Genomic DNA, 22,777 nt, shown 5'->3' with positions numbered 1-22,777 from the left:
ATTTGAACATGGAAACCAAAATTGAATATTTAGTTATAAATATGTCTTAAAAAGTATTAGTAATACTGATTTGTACCTTTATAATATGTTACTGTACCAAAAACTTGATTATGGACTCCCAGGAATTCACGATAAACAATGGATTGATTCTGAAATTTCTATCCACCTTTGTTGAACTGAATTGAATATCTGAAATTTATTTTTCTGGAAATAAATTATTTAAATATGACAGAAATTACAGGGCCATTTTCACTGTTTACGTGAATAAAAAGTATTAAGATTTAACAATCGATTTTAATTCTGACATCTTTTTTTTATTTCTCTCACAAATTTTTTGTTTGTAACAATTATTTGTTGGTGAAAATTGTTGCTCAAAACGGAAAGCGGACTGAAAATCCTAAGTTGCTAATTTTCTAGAGAAATAAATTAATTATACACGTTTCACATTTATTCACATCCGAATCACCCTTAAAAAATTTGACATTTCAAATAAGAATTTTGATAATTAGCGTCACTGAATATATCACTCAGTCAGTTCTGCGTATTAACAATAATTTTTTTAGTTAGTACCCTGAGGTATGTGTTAATTCACAACAGTTTTTAAACGGTTATTATAAATTATAAACAACTTTTTTCTTATTGTAGTTTGTACGTAGATCAAGATATGGACTATTATGATCCAATTCATTCTAAACCATGAAATTGAATATTTTAAAACGTTTATTTAATATTAAAATCGGTGATTTGCAAAACTATTAGTGTTAAATTACGTCAATATGTATCAAGATCAAATTGATTACTTTTTGTATTGTTTCTTGTATGATTTTTTATTAAGTTATTAGGAATTTAAAATAATTTTCTAATTAACTTATTAATACGCACGTTGCAAAATATTATTCAGAAAATAATGATGTAATTACCCTCCAATATAGAGTAATTGGAGAATGTTCAAGATTGTTATAAATACTACAATTATCCATTGATAATTGATAATTTTATTATTAAAATGTGACACTAAAAGATAATAAAGAAATATTGCTTAAATGTTATTTAATTCATTTATACTACTTTGTGTACAAACATATGTTATGTGTGTTTGTATATTAATTATCTAAAATGTGATCATTTAAATATAATTGCTTGAATTATACATTTAATATTTAATGACTAATTTGTATGTAGTTGATTAAGATACATTTTTCCACTTCATAATTATAAAATTTATTACGTTATAAATACAAAATAAATTCAATCAATCAATTTGTCTTTGGCAGGATAAAATATTAGCAAACAATAACATTTTTTTCTACATTAATAAATTATAAATAACCCATTGGTAACGATAAATCTAATTGAACATAATTAGAGCAATTATCCATTAATAAAAACTGCACCATAAAATTAAGTTGTTTTTGTTTAATTTCATTAGAATGTTAATTTGTAGATTAATGCTTACTGATACAAATCCCCGACTTGAAAATATTTCGACATCGGTAACCTTCGTTTGCAGGAATTTGATGAACAATTGTTCGAAACATTCATTATAATTATTTCTTGTAAACAAATTGCAAGGTGATTTTAAAAAATAATAACAGACAATCCGTGTCATGACTGTACAGAATTCAAAGATACGTGTTCCCACTTTGCTTTGCTCGTAACGGACGCATTAAGGATTCGATTGGCGATGAGGAATTTTGAGTATTATTTCTAAACTTCCCATGTGTTCACTTTACCTTCTTATTAATGCACGGTCGTCATAATAGTTATTTAAGGTCGAACCGCACCTGATTATGATGTCTAACTTCAATTAAATTAATGACATTTTAATCAATTCACATATTATTATACCACACTGAATTATTATATTTTCCAATCGTTCGTCAAACGTTTTCAAAACAAAAACGCAATATCGGAATTCCAATTTACACGTGTATCAATAAACAACCTAGGTTACTTAAAATTCTTTGTTAAATAGATTACAATACCACATGAGTTGCTTACCATTAGTTTCGTATTTTTCAACTGCGTGAAATGTTGGTACTGTAAAAAGCACAATTATAAAATAATTACATAGCCATAAATATCGTGAACATGCAATAGTAACAAGACAAAAAAAAATAAAAAGAGACTTAACAAAAGTAACGTATGATTGCCACTTTATGTTGTATAAGCAAAATATAAATTAACAATTCACAATACGTCTCCCGCATGCATATATCATTTTCCATGTATTTTGTATTCCTTGAGTAAACAGCATTATATCTTGGAGATAAAAAGCAGTTGACAACCGCGGCACCGATAAATTATGTCTTAACAGGGATTTGTAATTTTACAAGGCACCGAGATGCTTTAGATCATTTATTACATGTAAGTAATGTCGGTATGCCGTTCTTACCGTGGTATTCTTGGGAGTTTATCTATGCCGCGATGTCTTGTGGGTAGGCGAGAATTTACTTCGCCTAGCGATTTTTCCCAGATCTATCTTCTAAAGTTTACACACCATGGGCCGTTTCAATTTATTTTAAACGTACGAGTTTGAGGATAAAAACTGAGATTTAATACTAACCGACTTGAATTCTAGCTGCTCCATTGTATAAATCTTGATTTAGTATGCTTGCACTATATAAATCAACAAAGGTGTATTGTTGGCATATCAATTCATAACATGTAAGCCAATTAAAAAATTATACAAAAAAAAATACATAAATACTGTTTAACGTATTAATTTAATAATTTATTTACATATGTTTGTATTAATAGACATAAATAGTATAATATAGTATTATAATTAAGATTTTAAAAGATTCGATTTATTTCAATAGAAATTTATTAGTTCAGTCGGCGAGACCGCCTGGTTTTAAATCAAGACCTAATAAATCTATTCAGTATTAAATTTCAATAAAAAACGAAGTGCTGAAATGATTAATGAAAATTTATGTGATTGGGTTTGCTTAACATCCGAAAACTACATGTGTAGGTTGAGATAGATTAGCAAGCAATATTATTAATTTATCTTACTGTAGAAATCGAATTGATTTTTCTTATGTCTAAAAGATATAAATGAGACCGCAACATATTTTTTTTTAAATAGAAATTACAAATGATCCTAGTTGTATTTTATTTTAGTATGAATGATTGACCTTCATTAAAACTCATTTATCTTTATATAATAAAATATTTAAATTTAATTTTACAGTATTGACGTAAAAATTTAATACGAAAATCTTTGGACAGACAAAAGTAGTAATTATGTTATTAACAGACCTCCTAATTAATAATACATTTTCAATATTATTTTACATCTATCAATAACAAAATTATTAATTAAATTAATTTAAATAACAAAATTAAATTAAAATTAAATATTTAATGCATAGGTTAAAACTATTTAAAGTTAAAGGACAGTAGTTTAAGAATTTATAAAAATTCATAAGGATTCTAAAAGAAATAACTTTAATGAAAGCAGCAATTCCTTTAAATAATAAATATTGTATTGAATTCAATTGATATATAATATGTCATTATTAAGTATGGATTTTTGTGTAATTTAATTATTTCAGTTTTCGAATGAATTTAATTACATTAAATGAATAGTTCAAATACATAAGAGTAGTAATATACAAATATTCAAAATACACAGGGTTTACTAAATTTATTGATTTCCAAAATTTTTTATGCAACTTTTTTACAGGTACCTTTTTATATACCTATAACGATAATAATTTATATAATTTAACATATATTTTATTCATTTATTAGAGTTAAGTTAAAAAATTTAAAAAAGTGACATGATTCCTAATTTTTAAAAAAATTGTGAATATATTCTATGAAAAATACTACATTTCATAATTTTCAAAGGCAATTTTAAAAATATTTTGAAATTAATAAAAAAAACTATGAAGAAATATAGTTATTATATCTTAACTTAAGATATTAATCCATGATCAACCTTTATCAAAACTTATTTATCTTTAATTAAATATTTAAATTTAATTTTACCGGATTCACGTAAAAATTTTATGCAAATAAAACTGATAATTATATTATTAACAGACCATAATTTATGTGCCTCTTTAATTATTTATTGTACACCTATCAGTAACATTTTTAAACATTTAATTAACAGGCTAACTAGATTATTTAAAGTTGTATTAATCCAGAAATATAAAAGAATAATAAAGGATAATACCGTATGAATGTATACAATTTCCATAAGGATTCTATAGAAATAAATTGAATGAAAATAACAATTCTTTTAATGGATAAATAATGTATTTTCTAAAATAGATTCCCTAAATTTTAGTTAAAATATTTTAAATTGCAATATTAATATAAATAACTTTTGGGTCATCCAAACGTGATAAATGATATTAATTAATGATATTTTAAATGAAATTTGAATATTTTTAAATTTAAACAAATATGGTGGGTAGACGATCGTATCTGTTAATTTATAAATAATTGAGTAGATATTTAATACACTGCAAAAATTCACACAAAAAAGTTAAAATAAAATAGTTATAGTATAATATAATTACTTTGTTTACAGTGATCTTATTTACAAATCGAAAACTTGTAATTATTTTTTTGTGGCACCACTAAATATTTATATAATTTATTTGAATTATATATGTAAATTAGTTTTTTAAAGGTCATATATTATTCGGCGTCGTGAATTCGGTTCGGTAGTATTACTACTCATTAAACAGTAAATAAATATGCAGTTAATAAATTTTATGCACCGACTCAAAGTCAAATTCCTTAATAACATTTTGTAAATGTCACTCCATTGTGATTTATAATTATCTTTGTCATATCAGTCCAAACAATTCTTTTATATGTATTTTTATGGATAACGGGATGAATAAAATCATCTTTTTAGGGCTTACTAATTACCGACTTAGATGTTTATGGAAATCAGTAATCACCACAAAAACTAAAACATTTAAATGGGACAATAAATACAACTTAGAAAGATTTTTTTATAGTTTTTTTCATGTAAAAACTCATCAGGTGAGAGCTAATACTAATTGTATGCAAACAAGTACCCAATTTATTTAAGATCCTCCCAATCGGTTGGCACGGTTACTCAAACAATATCATGTGGTCGAAGAGCGACATTCTTCTCGGCACAGCCACCAACCTTTCCAAACGAATATTCCACAATTAACGCCGGCAAGGAGGACCGTCGAGAGAGGTGAATAAGGCGCTTGCTTAACAATTTAAGTATCGTGTTTTGCGAAGTCGTGCCCGTTAATTTTTTTAATTGCCCCCATGTTCTGTTGGGCACTCCCCGGAGCACGAATATGATGAGCTCTCGAGTTGCCTTTAACGGTCATGAAGGCCGTTCAATGTCGCGGACCTCACCGCTGGTGGGTATGCCAGTGGCACTGCGCTTGGTAATACAAATATTCAACGCGAGATTTATTTTCGACCATTAAGGTGGCGCCTCCCGAATTTATGCGCCAAATTTACATTTGCAATTTACAACTTCAATTATTTTATAATCAAGCGATAGTTTACAGTAAATTGAGGGCGATAAATAACCATGATCACAGTAATTACGTATTTAATGAGCGGTAAATATTCGACTATTTATATCTTGTTTCATCCTTCTTTATAGCTTTACAGTTTCAAAATGATTCGGGTATAGTTTCTTACTAAAATACACAGTTAAATTTAGTCTAGATGTTATCATAAATCTCCCTTTTGGGGTGACGAAAGTAAATTTAATTTATTTGAGTCGAATAGTAGAATATTTGTGAAACGGACAGTGGGGCGACGATACCTTTTTAAATATCAAACTCCTACGGTTAAACGTGGAGTCGGAAGCATTATGGTTTAAAAATGCTTCTCGATCCAAAGTTAAACTCTTCGTTCAAGGGGAGGGTAAAAGAGATCGTTGTTAATACATACTGGGAAACATCATATTTCCATTTACCGAGGAAAAGTTGTTTCTTCGTTGCAAACACACATCTAAAATTATTAAAGACTGGTTTATAATAAAAAATTTACCTGTGCCAAGGAATAGTCGTCTCAGTTCCCCGATTAGGTCGTCGCATCTGAACAAAAAATATCAAAAGCAGAAGTTCTTCTATCCATACATGAGTAGTGGTAAGAAATTCCTGTTGACACATTGCAGAGACTGGTAGATTATATCCCTAAAAGATGCCAAGCAGTGATATAAGTCAAAGATTACGCCACAAAACATTGAAATATTTGAGTTATTGTTATTTTTTTATGAATATTATTCATTCATTCATTTTTTATAAAAAAATGAAGTTAAAATCTCTGAATATAATATCATTGGTTAGGGAAAACATCAAGTAACATTTGTAACAATTATATAAATATTCTATATTTGTTTGCAATTATTAATGCATCCATTTATAACATTATACTATAGTACCTAATATCTGTATAGCATACTGGAATCCAATTCAAGTTGTAATCCTCATAATTTAATAAGTTGCATGAACATGGCCACTATTGTATGTATTTACAATATATAAAATATATTCAAATATTATGTCAATATTTATAAATAATTGCGTGGAATTTTTCAATTAAAACAAACAAAAATTGATTCAAACAACCCGATGACATTGTGGAGTTAATCATCCGTGCAGGAATAAATTCAAACGCATGCGGGAGGTTGACGCAGATGTATAAGCTTGCATTTCTTTTCTCGCAGAACCTTAAACAACTTAATTTTAATCACCTGAGTCACGATAAAGTCAACTGGACCTTTTTTAGTCTCACTGGTATTTCATTTTATGTGCCCGCTTTGAACACTGATTTATAATATGCTATAAGTGTAATTATAAAGTTTAAACGTTATTGTTGCCGTAAATTACAATTAGCGTTTATACATTTTTTAAAGTAAATAAATTCTGTCTATAAAGTTTTTAGTGCCTGCAATCAAACTCTTTATTTCAGTGTAATTAGTCCCCGTTTTCTGACTAAATTGGTAAAATTAATTTTTATAGTCAATTTTTTAGATATGGTGTAATTGTTATTGTTGTTCAGACCGAAGTCTTCTCTACATCACAACTGTTTTATATCCGCTTAAGCAAGTAAGCGACTACTTCACATTGGCATTACAATTGTAGATCATTATTATACATTTGTTAACCCCAGACTTGCTCTGCCTGATTACAAAATAAAAGATTAAAAATATGAATACCAAATATGGTACCGAGTTGTAATAAAGATTCTTGTGGCTGTAATCTGTTGATTTGTCATTGCCCTTTACTTTATACGAGGACATAAAATTGTGGATTTCGGTTTATGCCGCTTTATATAAGTCACAATTTATTTATTAATGAGAGATTATTTTAATTGATGCTAAAATATTATCGAGTTAAATTCCACATTATATTCAAATTGCTACCTTATAATACACAAATATTTTGAACACTTATGTTAACAACAGTAATAAATAAGTCGATTTGATTTCTAAAAAACATTTATTGTTTTGCAAATTACAATTACATTTATTATGTGCGTGTAGATGGTATTCTCCCAAGTTATGAGAGTCTTATTTATTAACTTACATTAAATTATGTTTCAACATATAGTATACAGGGCGATCCACCTAAGGTACTTTTAAAAATATCTGTTAATATTCATTTTATACATGCTTAAATCAATAGAAATATTATTTAGTATTCAATTTAATTGTGCCAAAATATAACAAAAATTAATGTTAATTAAATTACGAACATCCTATATAAAATTTGAGAGTACTAATATAGGCTACTTACAGGATGATCCTTAGGTAACATATATGCCAAAAATGAACATTTCTGCATCTAAACTGATGGCTTTACAAATATTTTAGTTAGACCATCAATCTGTCAAATATTTTTAAAGAGTTAATAACAGGATAAAGTAATTTTATTTACAATTACATGTAGACTTTAGAATTTCCAAAAATGTGCAGTGTTCCATTGAAAATGTCAAAGTTGATGATAGCGAAACCGACAATGAAATTTGTTAAAAAATAATCAAATCAATAACTTTTTCTCTTCTCCATAAGCTTTTAGTGAATAAGTTAAGCATTTCATCTTGTATGTATGGGGTAGACAAATTGACTTCTTTTGCTGAATTTTTTATTTATTATTGTAATATTCAAAGACACGTTTCTTAATACAAATAATTATGTCTAATTAACCAAATGAAAACTTTATTTGGCATGGAATGCCCCATATGCACTAGAAAGTACTAATAACTTATCAAAATAATTTAAATGGAATATAAAACAGTTTTCAATCGACAGTCGTCAGACGTCGTTAAAATTACCTAACGTAATGTGAGCAGCATGTATACTCAAATAGTACGTATTTTGAAAATAAATGAAGAATATTATGTGCACCAGAATTAGTTATAAAGATTTATTGCAGTTTATTGACAAATTGAGGATATGTTTTTGTAGGAAGAGGAGAACATAATAGTTTTGTAACAACCAAAGAGAAATCAAAGTTGAATAGAATATAAATTAATTGTATAATTTTCTTTGCTTAATATCTGTACTATAAAAATCAGTTGCCAACCTCGTGATGTAAAAAAATATTCTAACTTCTATGCGCTCATAAAGCTTGTTTACAATTTATATACCAAGGTTAATAAGTGTGAAGATATCTCGGACCGTACCTTACTTTTTCGAAAAACTTGTCTCGTTAGCATTTCACAGTCTCCTCTACATCATCAATTTAGAATAATAAAACTGCCATAACGCAAATAACGCTTATCCTTATTGGCATCATTAATTTTCAGTTCAAACTGGCTACTAAAAATCACCACACAACAGCAGCGATTTGTAAAAAAGATGGGAGTTATAATTAATCGTTTAGAATGGAACGCGAATGAGACGGATGTTCGGTAAATAAGATCATCTCCGTTTGAAGTGGTCTTAATTAAATTACAGCAACAACCTTGCCGAGGGGTCCAAATACGTGTATTTTATTTTTATTCACGGATTAGAGTCATTTTTTTAATAGACCACAACAATTTAAATCCAATTTATTAATACGTTCTAATTGTTTTCAATTTTTCAAACCAGTCAAAAATGTTCGTTTTACAAATAGAGTAGTCTACATTAATCAAGTTGTATAACAAAAGTTACAGACAAAGATCAAATCAAGGCTAGAATGAAATTGCGCCACAAGTGCATACTTTGGTTAAATCGAAAGTCTACCAGAGGTTTCCACCTGAAAATTTTTTTTACTGGCTGTGAATTCGTGCCGTTGCAAAATTTTATTTACAACAGCCGCGGTCGCCAGATAAGAAGTGACTACCTTGTCGATTGTGACATAAGATTTACATACAAAACTTCTACATTTATTGTTACTGCTCAAACTGTAACGAAATTATAGTTTTTGTTACGATTTTATCGGTTATTTACTATTGTTTTAATTATAAATTGGGTTGTGCACACTTGTCTCTGTAACTCTCCTGATTGTAATATTATATGTTTAATACTTAAAAACAGGATTTATTACGAACTGAATTATTTAATTACTTATTTAATTATGATTGAAACGTTGTAGAAACAAATAAACATTAAAATTTGATATTGTCATCAAAAAGACAATTAATTAGTAATTAAATTTCTTACATATTACTTATATCTAAAATATGTGTACAATAATAACATGTTTGAAGTACAAGTAAATGTTTCACCAGTTGTAAATAAGTTATTCAGTGTCATTTTACAAATGTTTTACAAGAGAATTTATATTTCTGTAATAAAATTACATCAGTTATTATTAATTATATTATAAACTATTCAAGTGTACATGCCCTGAATTAACAAGTGACATTTAATATATGTAATAATTTGTTCTACCTTGTAAAAGTTTTTATATGCAACAAGGTTAAGAAAAAACCCAAAATTTGATGATGATGATTAAGATGAACAGATAAATTTACTAATAGAATTTATCACATCCGTGTTCCAATTTAAATGATGTAACCCAATGGCCAAAAAAATATTTATAATCTTTATTCTATTCCACTGAACACACGTAAAGCATCTTTGTAGAATCACCTCTAATAACAATTAGAAACAAAAGATATATAACATAATGAAATTAATCATTAAACAATTACTTTCAAGTAACCTTAAGAGCACTGTGCTATGCCCTAGTTAAGTGTAGGTGTACGCTCATAAGTAAATGACGGAATTATATGCATAAGTTGTGATGTAATTTCGAAAGACATTGACAATTCGACCTAGAAGCATATAATTCCAGTCGTGCGTTATTAAAATTTTGTTCGCCGCTGAATTCGACAATGGTTTCAGATTAACTTTCAATTATGGTCTAAACACCGTGTTTTTAATTAAACGCATTGGACCATTATTATTTCGTCCACAGGCGTGTGAACAATTTATAGCAACACATTCAAATCGATTTCGATTGGGAAGGTGAACCTTTAAAACGGTTTTCTCGGTACGCCCCTTATTTTAAGAAAGACGATAAGATGTAGATGTATTTGGAGTTCATGTAAGATAAAAACAAGAACGCTATTGATACAGGATCAATAAATTCAGCGGAGTAACATTAAAAAATATTCACGGGATTTATGGCCTAAAAAGGCAGACTACAATATCCTTGAAATTTTAAATTCCACGGAGTGTCGGTTTTATCGGAAACATGTGAACTGGAAATACACTCAACTAACATTATTGTCTAGCCAAGATACACACGTTCAAAGTGCTTCAAGTTAATCCTAAATTTTTTTAAAACAAACCACTTTAATTTTAATAAAAATATAAAATTAACTTAACTAGGTCTAATAATTATGAATTAAAAGCAATTTAACAGAAAATTGCTTTAAACTGATTCTTTTTAACCTCTATCCTTTGTAAATATCTAAATTTATTTAAATAGATGTGTGAGTTTTTTTGTTTAATTGTTTTAATTAACTTAAGTATTCATAAATTATAGAATTTATGTAACTAGATTGTCTAACATTTGCATTTATCAGCAACGGAGTAATAAATTAATATTAAAATCACTCACTTAATTGTAAATATTTTTTGAAAAACTTTTCTGTATTACGGTTTGTGATCTTTTATCAACTGTGCGGAATTTTTAATTGCGTTTCACTGGAGCCGACTGGAAGTTGATTTTTATGACCTTGATTTTTTAAGACTACTTGTCTTCACTTTTTTGGTCCAGATTCAAAAAATCTTCATGTAATTAATTAATATCAATGTACGTTCCGAGCAATTAAATTTATCTTATTATGTTTTAATTGACTACTAAAGGTGGGCAAGTTTTATTGCAAATCATCATATTTATTTATAACGTAGTACAATGAGTGTCCTCTAGAAGAACTCAAAAAAATTCTTTTATTCATAATCGAACTGTACGCTATGATGTTTGTTTCAGAAAAATTCAGTAATATTTATATTATTATCAAAAACTTTTTATTTTTCAATAGGAAAATTCCAGTTCTTCCCATATTTTTTCTCTTTTAAACGAGGGAGTAATTATTAAAAAATAAAAATAATTAATTGTCAAAATTCATTTATACCAAAGAAATATCATTGAACCCAATTCCAGTATCAAGAAAAATAATTTTTTGTCGTCTTCAAGACTACACGAACAAGAAATGTTAGTTTTGCTATTAAATTTATACAAATTTTTATTTATTTTTAATTAATAAATGCAATTAAGTTGTTTTTAAATCTACATATGCTTTGTAAATTTGAATATAAATAAAATTATTAAATTATATTAGTTATTAGACTATCCCTGAAGGCAAAATCTAATTTCACCTTTCTTTTTTACTTGTTATTAAGTATTATTGTTAAAAAATGTAACATAAAATACATAATTATCGATTTATATTAACTCTCAGAAATTCAGAAAGGCTCTGTATAAAATTATAAAGCTTCCCATTTGCGTGGAATATCGAAGTTTTATTACTCAATTTCAGATTTTGCGTTGCGCTAATTAATACAGCGCCGTATCAGATTGCGAAGCAAAAGAGAAAAAGACGTGGCGAACATGATCACAGCACCAGAATAAATTTACATGAAATAACGTACCACGGCACGGCATGCGGGCATCAACAAAATCAAATATTAAAATTCTTGCACGCTTTGACCGTTTCTCGTTATTACGGGCCCCGCCATCGAGGTGGTCATGGTGTAAACAAAACGCAAGTACGACCTTCGCAAGGCTGCCCGCTACTATTATTATTTTAATCATTCCAAAACGTTAGACCATTACAAAAAACGAAATGGCTGGGACAAAAAATTGATTTTCCTTTGTCGATTCCATAATGATAGCATTGTGCAGGTACAATGGTACCTAATTTATTTTTTATAACGGGAAGATAAGTTAATATTAAAACACAGATGGTGGGTAGTACAAATTCAATTAGTCGAGTTTTGGATATTTAATTAATTAATATCGGCACATCGAATCAAATTGAATTTGATAATTTATATTATTGTGTTTGCCAAAAGCGGGTCCACTGCCAAGGTTCACCTACCATGGCGTCAGCTATTATGAAAATTGTCTTACAAAAAAAACTACTATTTTACTACTTATTTGGACCTTGCGAATTTTGTAATTTGGCGAGTTTAATGTCTGAAATCAACTCAACTGGAAATTGTATCGATTAAGAAACTAATTTTACTCAAAAATAATTGATTCCATTGTTCAATGTAAAATCTAGTTTGCCAAAATCAGTTAACTAACTTACTAAAAAATAATTCAAAAAATGTCTAGGTGTTTCAGTAAGTTATTATTATATAAATAGAATAGAAAGATACTTTCAAGATTTTTCGAATTGCAAATGGCGATGCTGAGTGACCGTTCTACAAGAAATAATTTAAATATTAATGTGTCTAAATATAGTAGTTGCTATTTTACTCATAGAATCAAATTCATTGATTATGAATATTTTTCTCAGCATAACTATATTACCAAGATTTAGGTTGTTTGTTTGTTGATAAACATACTTTTAAAAGACATTAAGATATTCTGTATATATTGCATTGATACCTTGAAATTACTTTATTACAGATTTGGGCTATCAAGTTTGGATTACTGTTTTTTAATTTATAGTAATGTGAATTACAAAATATGCAATCAGATAGAAATGATGCAAGAGCTATCTGTGAGGAATATGTGTTCTTCCCTTTTTTGAAGATAACTAAAATGTTTATTGTATACCTAAGCTATGCAGCTGGTCGATCTAATTTTAAAAATTGCATACTTTTTTACTTTTCAATGGACAATACTATAACTACTTTTTACTTTAGGACATTTCATTTTTCTTTGTGAATATTTTGCAATTATTTAAAAGTGGTCTTCTGATTATTATATCGTTTAATCATTGGTCGAAATGGAAATGTAAGAAGAAATGTAATTCATCACCAAGATCCAGAGAAACAATCAAGAGATGGTTAGGAGTTTATGATGAATTAAATCGATTGTCTTCTGTGTTATTAAAAAATTTAGAGAAATTAGAAAGTGGAATCCTGGAAAAAATTAGTAAATTCGAATTACAAAAACAATCCAATCGTATCGTCAATTTAAAGTAAAGCCAATCTTAATGAAATGAAAGTTGCTGAAATTAGTTTAAGGACAGGGAGAAGATGGTTAGGGAATGAGGGTTCGTGTGGTTTCTACGAAAAATGTAAAAGTTCAACTTGTTTAGGATCATATTAATTAGATCACAGAGCATTGGTGACGAATAGTTTTTAGTGACGAGTCTAAATTTAATTTATATAAATTTTATATTATACATCCTACAATGACAAAACTACACAAAAAGTTGTTATACCTACAGAGAAACATCTTGGTGGTTCAATTATGTTGTGGGGATGCTTCAGTTCTCATAAAATAAAAGTGTTATGGCTAAAATATTTAACATTTTAATGTTACTATAATATTAATATTGGAAAGAATGTTCTATTGAGCAAATAAATGTTTATTATTATTATTACTTTTTTGCTTCTGAAAGGAAGGAGATATAGATAGGAAAATTGCGTGATTTGATATAAATAACTCGAACGCTGTTTACATCACCGTTTACTCCTCCAATGAAGAGTGATTAATCGATCTATCCTTGTATTTTTCGTATTCTTGCTGTAAGAATTATTTTATACGTATGTAGTCTCTTCACTTAACTTATGTTCAATTAAGCTAGTTACTTTGCTTTTTTAATTAATAATAATCATATTATTAAATAAAAATTTTACATTTTATGTTATAATTTCTGTTGAATCGTTTCTTCAATTTCTTATTAATATGAGCAATAGATTTAAAATTTGTTCATCACATCGTTAATTTTCCGGTCGTACTTGATACCAATATGCTCCCAGTCGTGCAAAAAAATCCATATCCGCTTCAAAATAAAAATACAATAGATTGTATAAAGGTCAGAAAAGGGTGTGGTAATGCAGAAATAAAAGTGTTATTAAAAGAATCAACTTGAGGTTCTTGCTAGTTAATAATTGCAATTAGTAACATTAAACTAAAAACTTCAATAAATAACAACAAAGTAAGGATATGAAAAATTAATTCATATCGGTCTGTTCCCACACATATGACAAGTATTATTCACTTAAACACATACAGAACATTATATTGATTTGATTTATTACCCATTAAAAATGCACACATACATCACTCAAGTTCTCAAAGCGTCCTATCCGGTTCACCGCTGAGACAGTTAACTGTTACAGACTAATTTAAGTTAATTCGTTTGCAAATTTATTAAAATAAACAAATAAAATGTTACGCGGCCACGTTGAGTCATTGAATAATAATTTTTTGTGGTCAAAATTGGCAGTAAATTTGCTTCCTTCAACATAAAATTGCTGGCAGGCAATATCAATGTGTATCAATTTTTGAAGGCGTATGTTAAATACGTAAATACCTACGCCCTCCTTTAATTTTAGTCAGCATCCCATATCCTCGTATAGATATTGTTCTACAAACCACCTACATTAACACATTCTAATTATAAACGCACTAGAAATGCGGCTTAAAAAATTAATTAACTGCTTAAAAATTTTCTATTCGAACTTGACTAATAACAAATATAATTACACAAGGTGACTATGATAAATGATGCAATTTTCTAATACGTTTTATGTGTTAGGCATCATGTTATCTTATTGAGATTACATCAATAAAACTAATATGTAGTATTAATTTAAATAATATATGTATTTTTATCTGATCCCATTGTCATTTAAATATACTAACAGTTAATTGAATGTTCAAATGTCTTGAGACTATATATATATATAGAGAGAGAAAGTAAATTGTTTCTTATCAGCTATTGGTTTTGATGATTATCAATTATGTTATGTTTGAAATATTTATTACTTATATCAGACTTTACTTTATTAAGTATTAATTAAATCATTTTTTTAAATTATTCTATAATTTTTTATATTTATTTAAAAAAAGTAATATTCAATAAAATGATAATTAAACATACGTTTTTAAAAATAATATATTTAATACAAACTGTTTAAAAAAAATAAAAAAAAATTTAATTATAGAAATTTCATGTGAAAATTATTGTGAAATAAATTTCTTGTGAAAACAAAATTGGAAGAAATTTCGGTCCTCTCGGTTTCGAAGAAAATTTCCCGTATGAGTAGTAAATACTAATGAGCCATTCTTTCGAAATTTCGAGTGGTAGCCTTAAATAAATATATATACATACAGTATAGTAGTATAAATATAACATTATTACGAAAATCGTAAAAATTTACTAAAAACGTAAAAAATTACTAAAATCCCAAAAATTGATTAAAAACGTGAGAAAAACGTAAATGCGATCAAATTCCATACGATCAAAATCCATACGATTAAAATCCATACGATCATTTTCCATACATTCAAAATCCATACGATCATTTTCCATATGATTAAAATCTATACGATCAAAATCCATACGATCAAAATCCATACTATCAATTTCCATACAATTAAAATCTATAGGATTAAAATTCATATTGATTAAATTACATAGTTTCACTTTAATAACTATGAATTTTTATTTTTTTACTAATACTAATTTCCTGAAAATTCATTAAAAAAGTAATAAATAATTCTAATTCTTCCTGGATTCCCAAAAAATTACTAAAAACGTAAGAAATAACTAAAAGAGATAATCATTTTATTAAAAGAACAATACTTTTTAATTTAAATTAATTTTATGATTAACCAGCTGTACCCACGCTTCGTCCGGGATGCGCCCGACGTGACGGCCCAGTGGTGGGATGCGCATGGTACTGGACAGTACTTGGACATTGCAACATTACTTTATTTTTATAAAATAAAAGTAGTTACTCTTTATTACATCAGCTACCTGCCAATAAAAGTCAAAATTGGTCCAGCCATTTCAGAGATTAGCCGGAACAAACAGACAGACAGGGAGACGAAAATTGAAAAAAATGTTATTTTGGTGTATGTACCGTATTTATATTCATATGCATGTAGTAAAAAAGAGTTATTTCAATATTACAAACAGACACTCCAATTTTATTTATATGTATAGATATACTCGTAAGTTGTTCTCAAAGTATTTTAATGATATAATAATTTGGAGTATAGGTATATATAATATAGGAATATTCAAATAAGCTCGTTTATGTCAAATCAAATTACATTATTGCATTTTTTATAATTGATAAATACTGATGAAGGTCAACGGAAGTCTTCTGCCTTACATGGAACCAATTATTAAAATTGTTGTGGTAGTTTTTTTTACATAAAGAATTACTATTTTAATTTATTCAACGCCAAAGATCATAATCTTTATGAACCAAGAGTTATTTGTTGGTCGCATTCGCCATTTTTATAAAATACAGAATCACTGGTCAAAAATTTGAAATCATTAAAGTGTGACATTGCCAAAGTTACCTTGCTATCCTGGGAAAATATGTGTTACTATTTCATTACTATTAGTTCCGTTACAGTAACTGTAACTCTTACATAAAGAATCGAATGTTTTTAATTTTACAATTTTATTTCATAGAAGTAAATGTAAACGATTTCACAAGGCAAACACATGGGATTGCCATTTCCGGAAAGTTATTTTGTAATTTAAGTTATTAATTAAAGAACTCAAAACCTATTCTAATATTTCTGATTAAAAATCGTTAATCACAATTACAATTTGATTGGCATGTGCAATATTAACACACTTTTTTATGAAATGTATTTGAATGATGTAATTTTAATGTTTCAGTAAATTTTCTTTAATTGTGCACTTAATTATTGTTTTAAGTGTAAAGTATTGTTTACTTCCCTATACACAACCTTGACATTTGAGGAATAAAGTAGAGTGTTAATTATGATATAAGATTTAATTGAATTTTTAAAATTTAATTGTAAATTGCATATATATGTCGGAACCCAATTTATTAAATAATGGCCAGTAATTGCACATTAGGATTTTAATTTAATATTCTCGGCATTTGAATACACCTTTAAATTATCGGTTTAAATAATAACAAAGTTATGTTGGCTTTCAAATTATGTAATTAGCTTATTTTTTGATATTGATCAATTATTAATAAAAAATATGGTGATATTTTGTTTTAGATGATTAAATATTTCTTCTTGAATTGTTTAATTAATAATATTTATTCATTATATATAAAAATATCATTATTATACAGGATGCCCAAAGTGATTGATTCTGTATTACGATTACCAATTCCCTTCAAAGTATAATAATTTTTTATTTTATTTATTATTATTCTAATAAATAGTAAAAACATTCTATATGTACTTTTATACGTAATAAAGATATTAAATTTTGTTTTTATGATCATATTGAATGTTGAATTTTCAAATAAGTGACCATGTTAAAGTAATAAATATGATATTTGTTAAAAGTCATTATAAAATATCGAAAAAATTAAGCTCTCTATAAATATATATTTAGTTTTATATTAAATTATCTCTACTTATATTTCTAACAAATTTAATGATATTCATATTGAAAAGTATATTTATATTAAAGTACCCAAATATGATATTTTTGAAATATATTATTAATGTTTTAACTATTAATAATTTAATCGATAATCAATTAAATTACTTATTCTTAAATATGTCCTTTATGTTTCAAAGACAATATTATTAATTATCTCGAAATATACCAAGAATATCTGATACGAATGAGTTGTATTTGACAAAATGTACCAATTTGAGACAGATGACCTTTTTTATTTAGAAATCCATTTTATAAATAATAAATTTCGACTTTTATCTGTTTGTTTTCAAAAATAATTAAATATATATAGACATATCTAATACTACAGCTTTTTCACATAATCATGTAAATTTATTCAAATCATTACTGCATAAACTCAATTAATTGCCAGCCAAGTTACACTTTTTTAAACTTCATATAAAAGTCACGGTACGCTCCTACTAATAATTAATATTTATCGCCAATTATGTGCGATATCACGCAGTTCGAAATGTGATTTGAATGACAATGCTACTCAAAAAACCGGGAACCATAACGACCGTATTTGGTAAACGAATATTCGTCCGGTCAATTTAAATCTTATTTATAACGATCAATTTGCACACAATACTCCGAAACAAATACCATTTACATCCGTTTCAGTCGGTAGCCGAGAATACCTACTCGTATGTACGAGTTTAATTTCAACGGAATGCTAATTGCGACAATTCTTACTCAATAACAATTCATTAATGATTTCAAAAAAAAAAAATAATCTTCAAGGTGACTTATTTGTAAGATAACGCCAAAATTGCACACCATTGTAAGTCTGTAAAGAAATTGTGATATAAACGGACCATGTGAAACAAAATTTGATTAATGTATTTGTTTGTATACTTGCAAAATAGTGTACAAATTGGCATTATTAATTTTCTGTAAATGATCAATTTTACAAGACTGATACAATCTCGGATTTAAAATATATGTAAACATTAAACGTATATAATTGCAAAATATCGTTAGCGAAGCGAAAGCTGTGATAAATTAAGTGCATATTTAAATTTCTATATATAAAAAAACTGCCCATCACGATTTATTAGCCATTATTTGCTTCGTAATCGGAATTCAAAGTTGACATCCCGTATGCATTTGCAAACCTGTTGAAGGCGCATCGAACTCCGTTAATGGTATTTATGTGTATCCATTTAAAACAATGATATCTGATACCAACACTCGTAGGTACTCTTAATCTGAATACAAAATAAAGAAGACCTGCTACTGAAATAAATGATTTGAAATCTCAGTATAGACAACAACCATTAATTACTTATAAATTATTATTTATATTTACAAAATGTTATTAACGAACATGAAAAATAATATATAAACTAATTATTAAATTGATAATGAAATAATAAGTTGTTTTAATGTTCTGAATGGCGTAGGTGAAATATGTATTAAGTCTTCGCCATTAATATTTATGGTTACTTAATTTACATTTGCGTGGTTCATTTGTGTTATCAATTTGAAAGGTTCATTAGCGTAATTGATGTTACTGTAGATCAGGTTTCACAAATAAAATGTGATGCTTTTTGATTTATTTTGAATATTTTATTAATGTTTGACTATAAATTAATTTAACAAAATTATCTATTGCTAGCTCGACATAATATGCAACAATAAGCAACCAACAAAAGAGCTTAGCTTGTGTCCACATCGATAATTCATATCGCAATCGATAATTTAATATGACAATTTAATCACCAAGATCAATCACCAGATAGTTGAACCACAGATAATAAGTTCATTAAATTTGAAAATATACCAATAAATCAGCAACCATCACGTTGTATACATTATCTAACATGCCATTTATATAATATCTGTACGGATTGTTCTGCGAATTGTCTAGTAGCGCCAGCATTGTATCTACTCAAGGCGATTGTTGTTGCAAAACATATGCAAGCTTTTTTTTAACTTATGCAAGGACAACGTCTTTAATCTACTAAGGAACATGTACGATACACCCTCTTTTCTATTTTTATAAACAATAAAAACTATTTTTAATAATTTAATGGCATGTTCCCATGACAAATGCAATTCTAAATATCAATCATCTGTCTTCGAAGCAAAAATTCTAGCCAAAACACTGCTAACATCAGTCAACATGAATGATTCATAAAACCTATGAGTGTATAAAGTTAAAGGTCAACATCCTATTTTAAAATAAAAGTTCCAGAACCAAAACAGTTATCAATTCTGGTTTAACAATAAATTTAATCCAAAACACCGATTCGTTATGTTAATCTGGCCGCTCCAAAGGTGATTCGTGCAAAAAAACGCTGATTAAATTAGATCAGCCAGCACGCATATTGTAGCGGCAGGATTTGGGTGGACGTCATTTATAATATATGATGGGCGAGGTGGAACCCGCAAATCAAAATTGGCTCTGAACTGTCCGTGAACCTATGCGGCGCCAATGTTTACATTAGCAATTAAGTTTTAATCACATGCACAACTAAGAGTTAATCAACCGTAGAGTCGTATCAAATTATATTTTTTTTATCTCAAATTGAAATCTTGAGACGCCGCATATATTGGGTTAGTACAATAAATATGTCTTTTATATAGTAATTAAATTCGTTCTCTTCGAGATTATTCTTTTTGTTATAAGAAACAAATTGCGATTTCCTTTCGCAACGAGTTCTTAAAATTTTACACAACAGACATTGAGTTGCAGACACTGTGGGTATTAATTACAACGAAAAATTGGTCTTTCGAGGAAATTATAGTGCATCATTAATGCGAACCTTGAGATAACGTTCCTTCCCTAATAAACTAATGATACGATATAGACGTTATTTCCCATTTCCATAAATAATCCCACCGATACCCTAACAGTGATTCAGGGATTCTTAGTGTCCAGTGATTCACCCGAATAATTGCGGTCGACTTGAGCAAGACAAGTTTTCGTCAGATGAACCATATAAATGTGTATTCGGACCGTTTCCCAACATTAACGTTTAACATCAGCTCAAGCCCACACATTAATATGCGTTTTAAGAAATGCTGATAGTAACCGTTTTGTTTTTGCAGATAATGTGTGGAACGAAAATGGCTACCGAAGGCCTGCCGTTGGTACGACAGGAGCGCGGTGCCGATCCAGATATTTTAGCCGGAGCGGATTTCCTCTCAGTGTTTATGGGATCAACCCTCCGCAAAGCCTTCGGGGAAACCACGACGTCAACTGAGGCAGTCGTCCTGTCGACCATTCCGGACCTGGAGCAAACCGATTTGAATCCATACGTCCGGACATCAAGAAGTACGCCTAAGGACTCGCAAGCAGCCGACGATACGAAATCACTCGAAACGACAGTTAGTGCTAAAGAACTTGAAAATTCCAGTGACTCTAGTTTAGACGGCGGTGTTATAATATCTGTTAGTGTTTCATCGTCAGTAGGTAGAACATTAATAAATAAACACGTTTCTTCGAACACGAACTTACAAGTCTTAGACGATGCAACTAGTAGTGAATCGTCAACGAAAGTCGATTCCACCGAAATTCCGGATCAAGAATTAGTGGCATCCGAAGAACATCCGAGCATTGTGGCAGAAGCAAACAAAAGTGAATTCAACGTTGAAGAAAAGGATCCGATCACTAGAAACACCGATTTGGAAACATCGGAGTTTACCCGTAGTTATCCGGCTAGTGTACATGTCTTACCAAGACCCGACAATCTACCTTTCAATCCAAGACCAGAATTTGGTACCCAAGATTCTAAAGCACCTTTCCACCACACGGTAATTTACCACGATACTCCCGGGGACTCTGGCAGTGCCAGGTCCGTGTCATACAGTACGGTCATCCAGTCAATTCCTCAAGCGAACATAGACAAGAAAACAAAGCCGAATGACAGGCACGAAAGACATTACAATGGTGAATCTTTCGTCAACAAATTTGACAGTTCTGGCGAAAAGACGAACAACAGTAAAACATCACCGACTCAAAATACTGCAAGTTCTGAGCTATACTCCACCAGCCGACCTCTTCGCAACGCTGATAACGCTGGACCAAAGAACTGGGAGAAACCGGAAATAAACTATGAAGAACATTCCACGAAAAAAAGCATTACAACAGAGCGCAATTGGGAAATGAATGAGAAGATTTACTCACCGAACAATAATAGACCACTACCGAGGATTTATGGTCAACCAGAACAAAACTATGAGGTAGACGAAGCCGTCAGTGTTATATCCAATGGGAGGACTCATGGTGTACAGTCAAATCAACCGCCGGTGTTATTGAAGGAAGACAAAACTGTGGACAAAAACCAAAAAGTTGGATACGTAGTTGAGGGCAGAAACTTTAGGAAATACAGACTGGAGGAACGTACTTCGGACGGGTTCATCGTCGGTGAATATGGTGTTGTAAACCATGACGATGGATCTCTGCGAGGAGTCAGATACACAGCTGATGGAACCATCAGTCCTAGATTAATATACGACGCTCTAATGAAATTTTTATCATTGTGATTTTAATGGTGCTTACTTGCCATCGTACTGATTTTCTTCTAGTTCCTCTCATAAGGACTCAGTCTTATTTAATAGAGTAGTTAAACTAGACTCGAGTGAAGTGAACACTGCGCGAACTTCAAACGGATATTTTTAAATTAATTGTGCTAATTTTAATTTAGTTCATACTAGCTTCCAATGATGTCTATTTGCTCATATTATTTAATTAATGTTAGTAGTAGATTATTTGTATCTAATGCTGTAGTTATAAGTAATAAATATCGATGAATCCAAA

At 28.7% G+C, this 22,777-nt stretch overlaps 1 protein-coding gene across 1 annotated transcript in view; it reads left to right on the top strand.

The window, feature by feature from the left end:
• The window catches only part of LOC126264848 (uncharacterized), a 30,967-nt gene extending 8,190 nt beyond the window's left edge, over positions 1–22,777 (top strand). Inside the window, exon 2 of the mRNA XM_049964422.1 lies at positions 21,067–22,777. Coding sequence (XP_049820379.1) covers positions 21,067–22,503 — 1,437 coding nt within the window. The 3' untranslated portion in view covers positions 22,504–22,777. The remainder of the gene's footprint in view (positions 1–21,066) is intronic.

This window comes from Aethina tumida, chromosome 3 (assembly GCF_024364675.1).
Source record: "Aethina tumida isolate Nest 87 chromosome 3, icAetTumi1.1, whole genome shotgun sequence".
NCBI lineage: Eukaryota > Metazoa > Arthropoda > Insecta > Coleoptera > Nitidulidae > Aethina > Aethina tumida.
The sequence above is the reverse complement of the archived record's forward strand: the minus strand, read 5'-3'. Positions and strand labels throughout refer to the sequence as shown.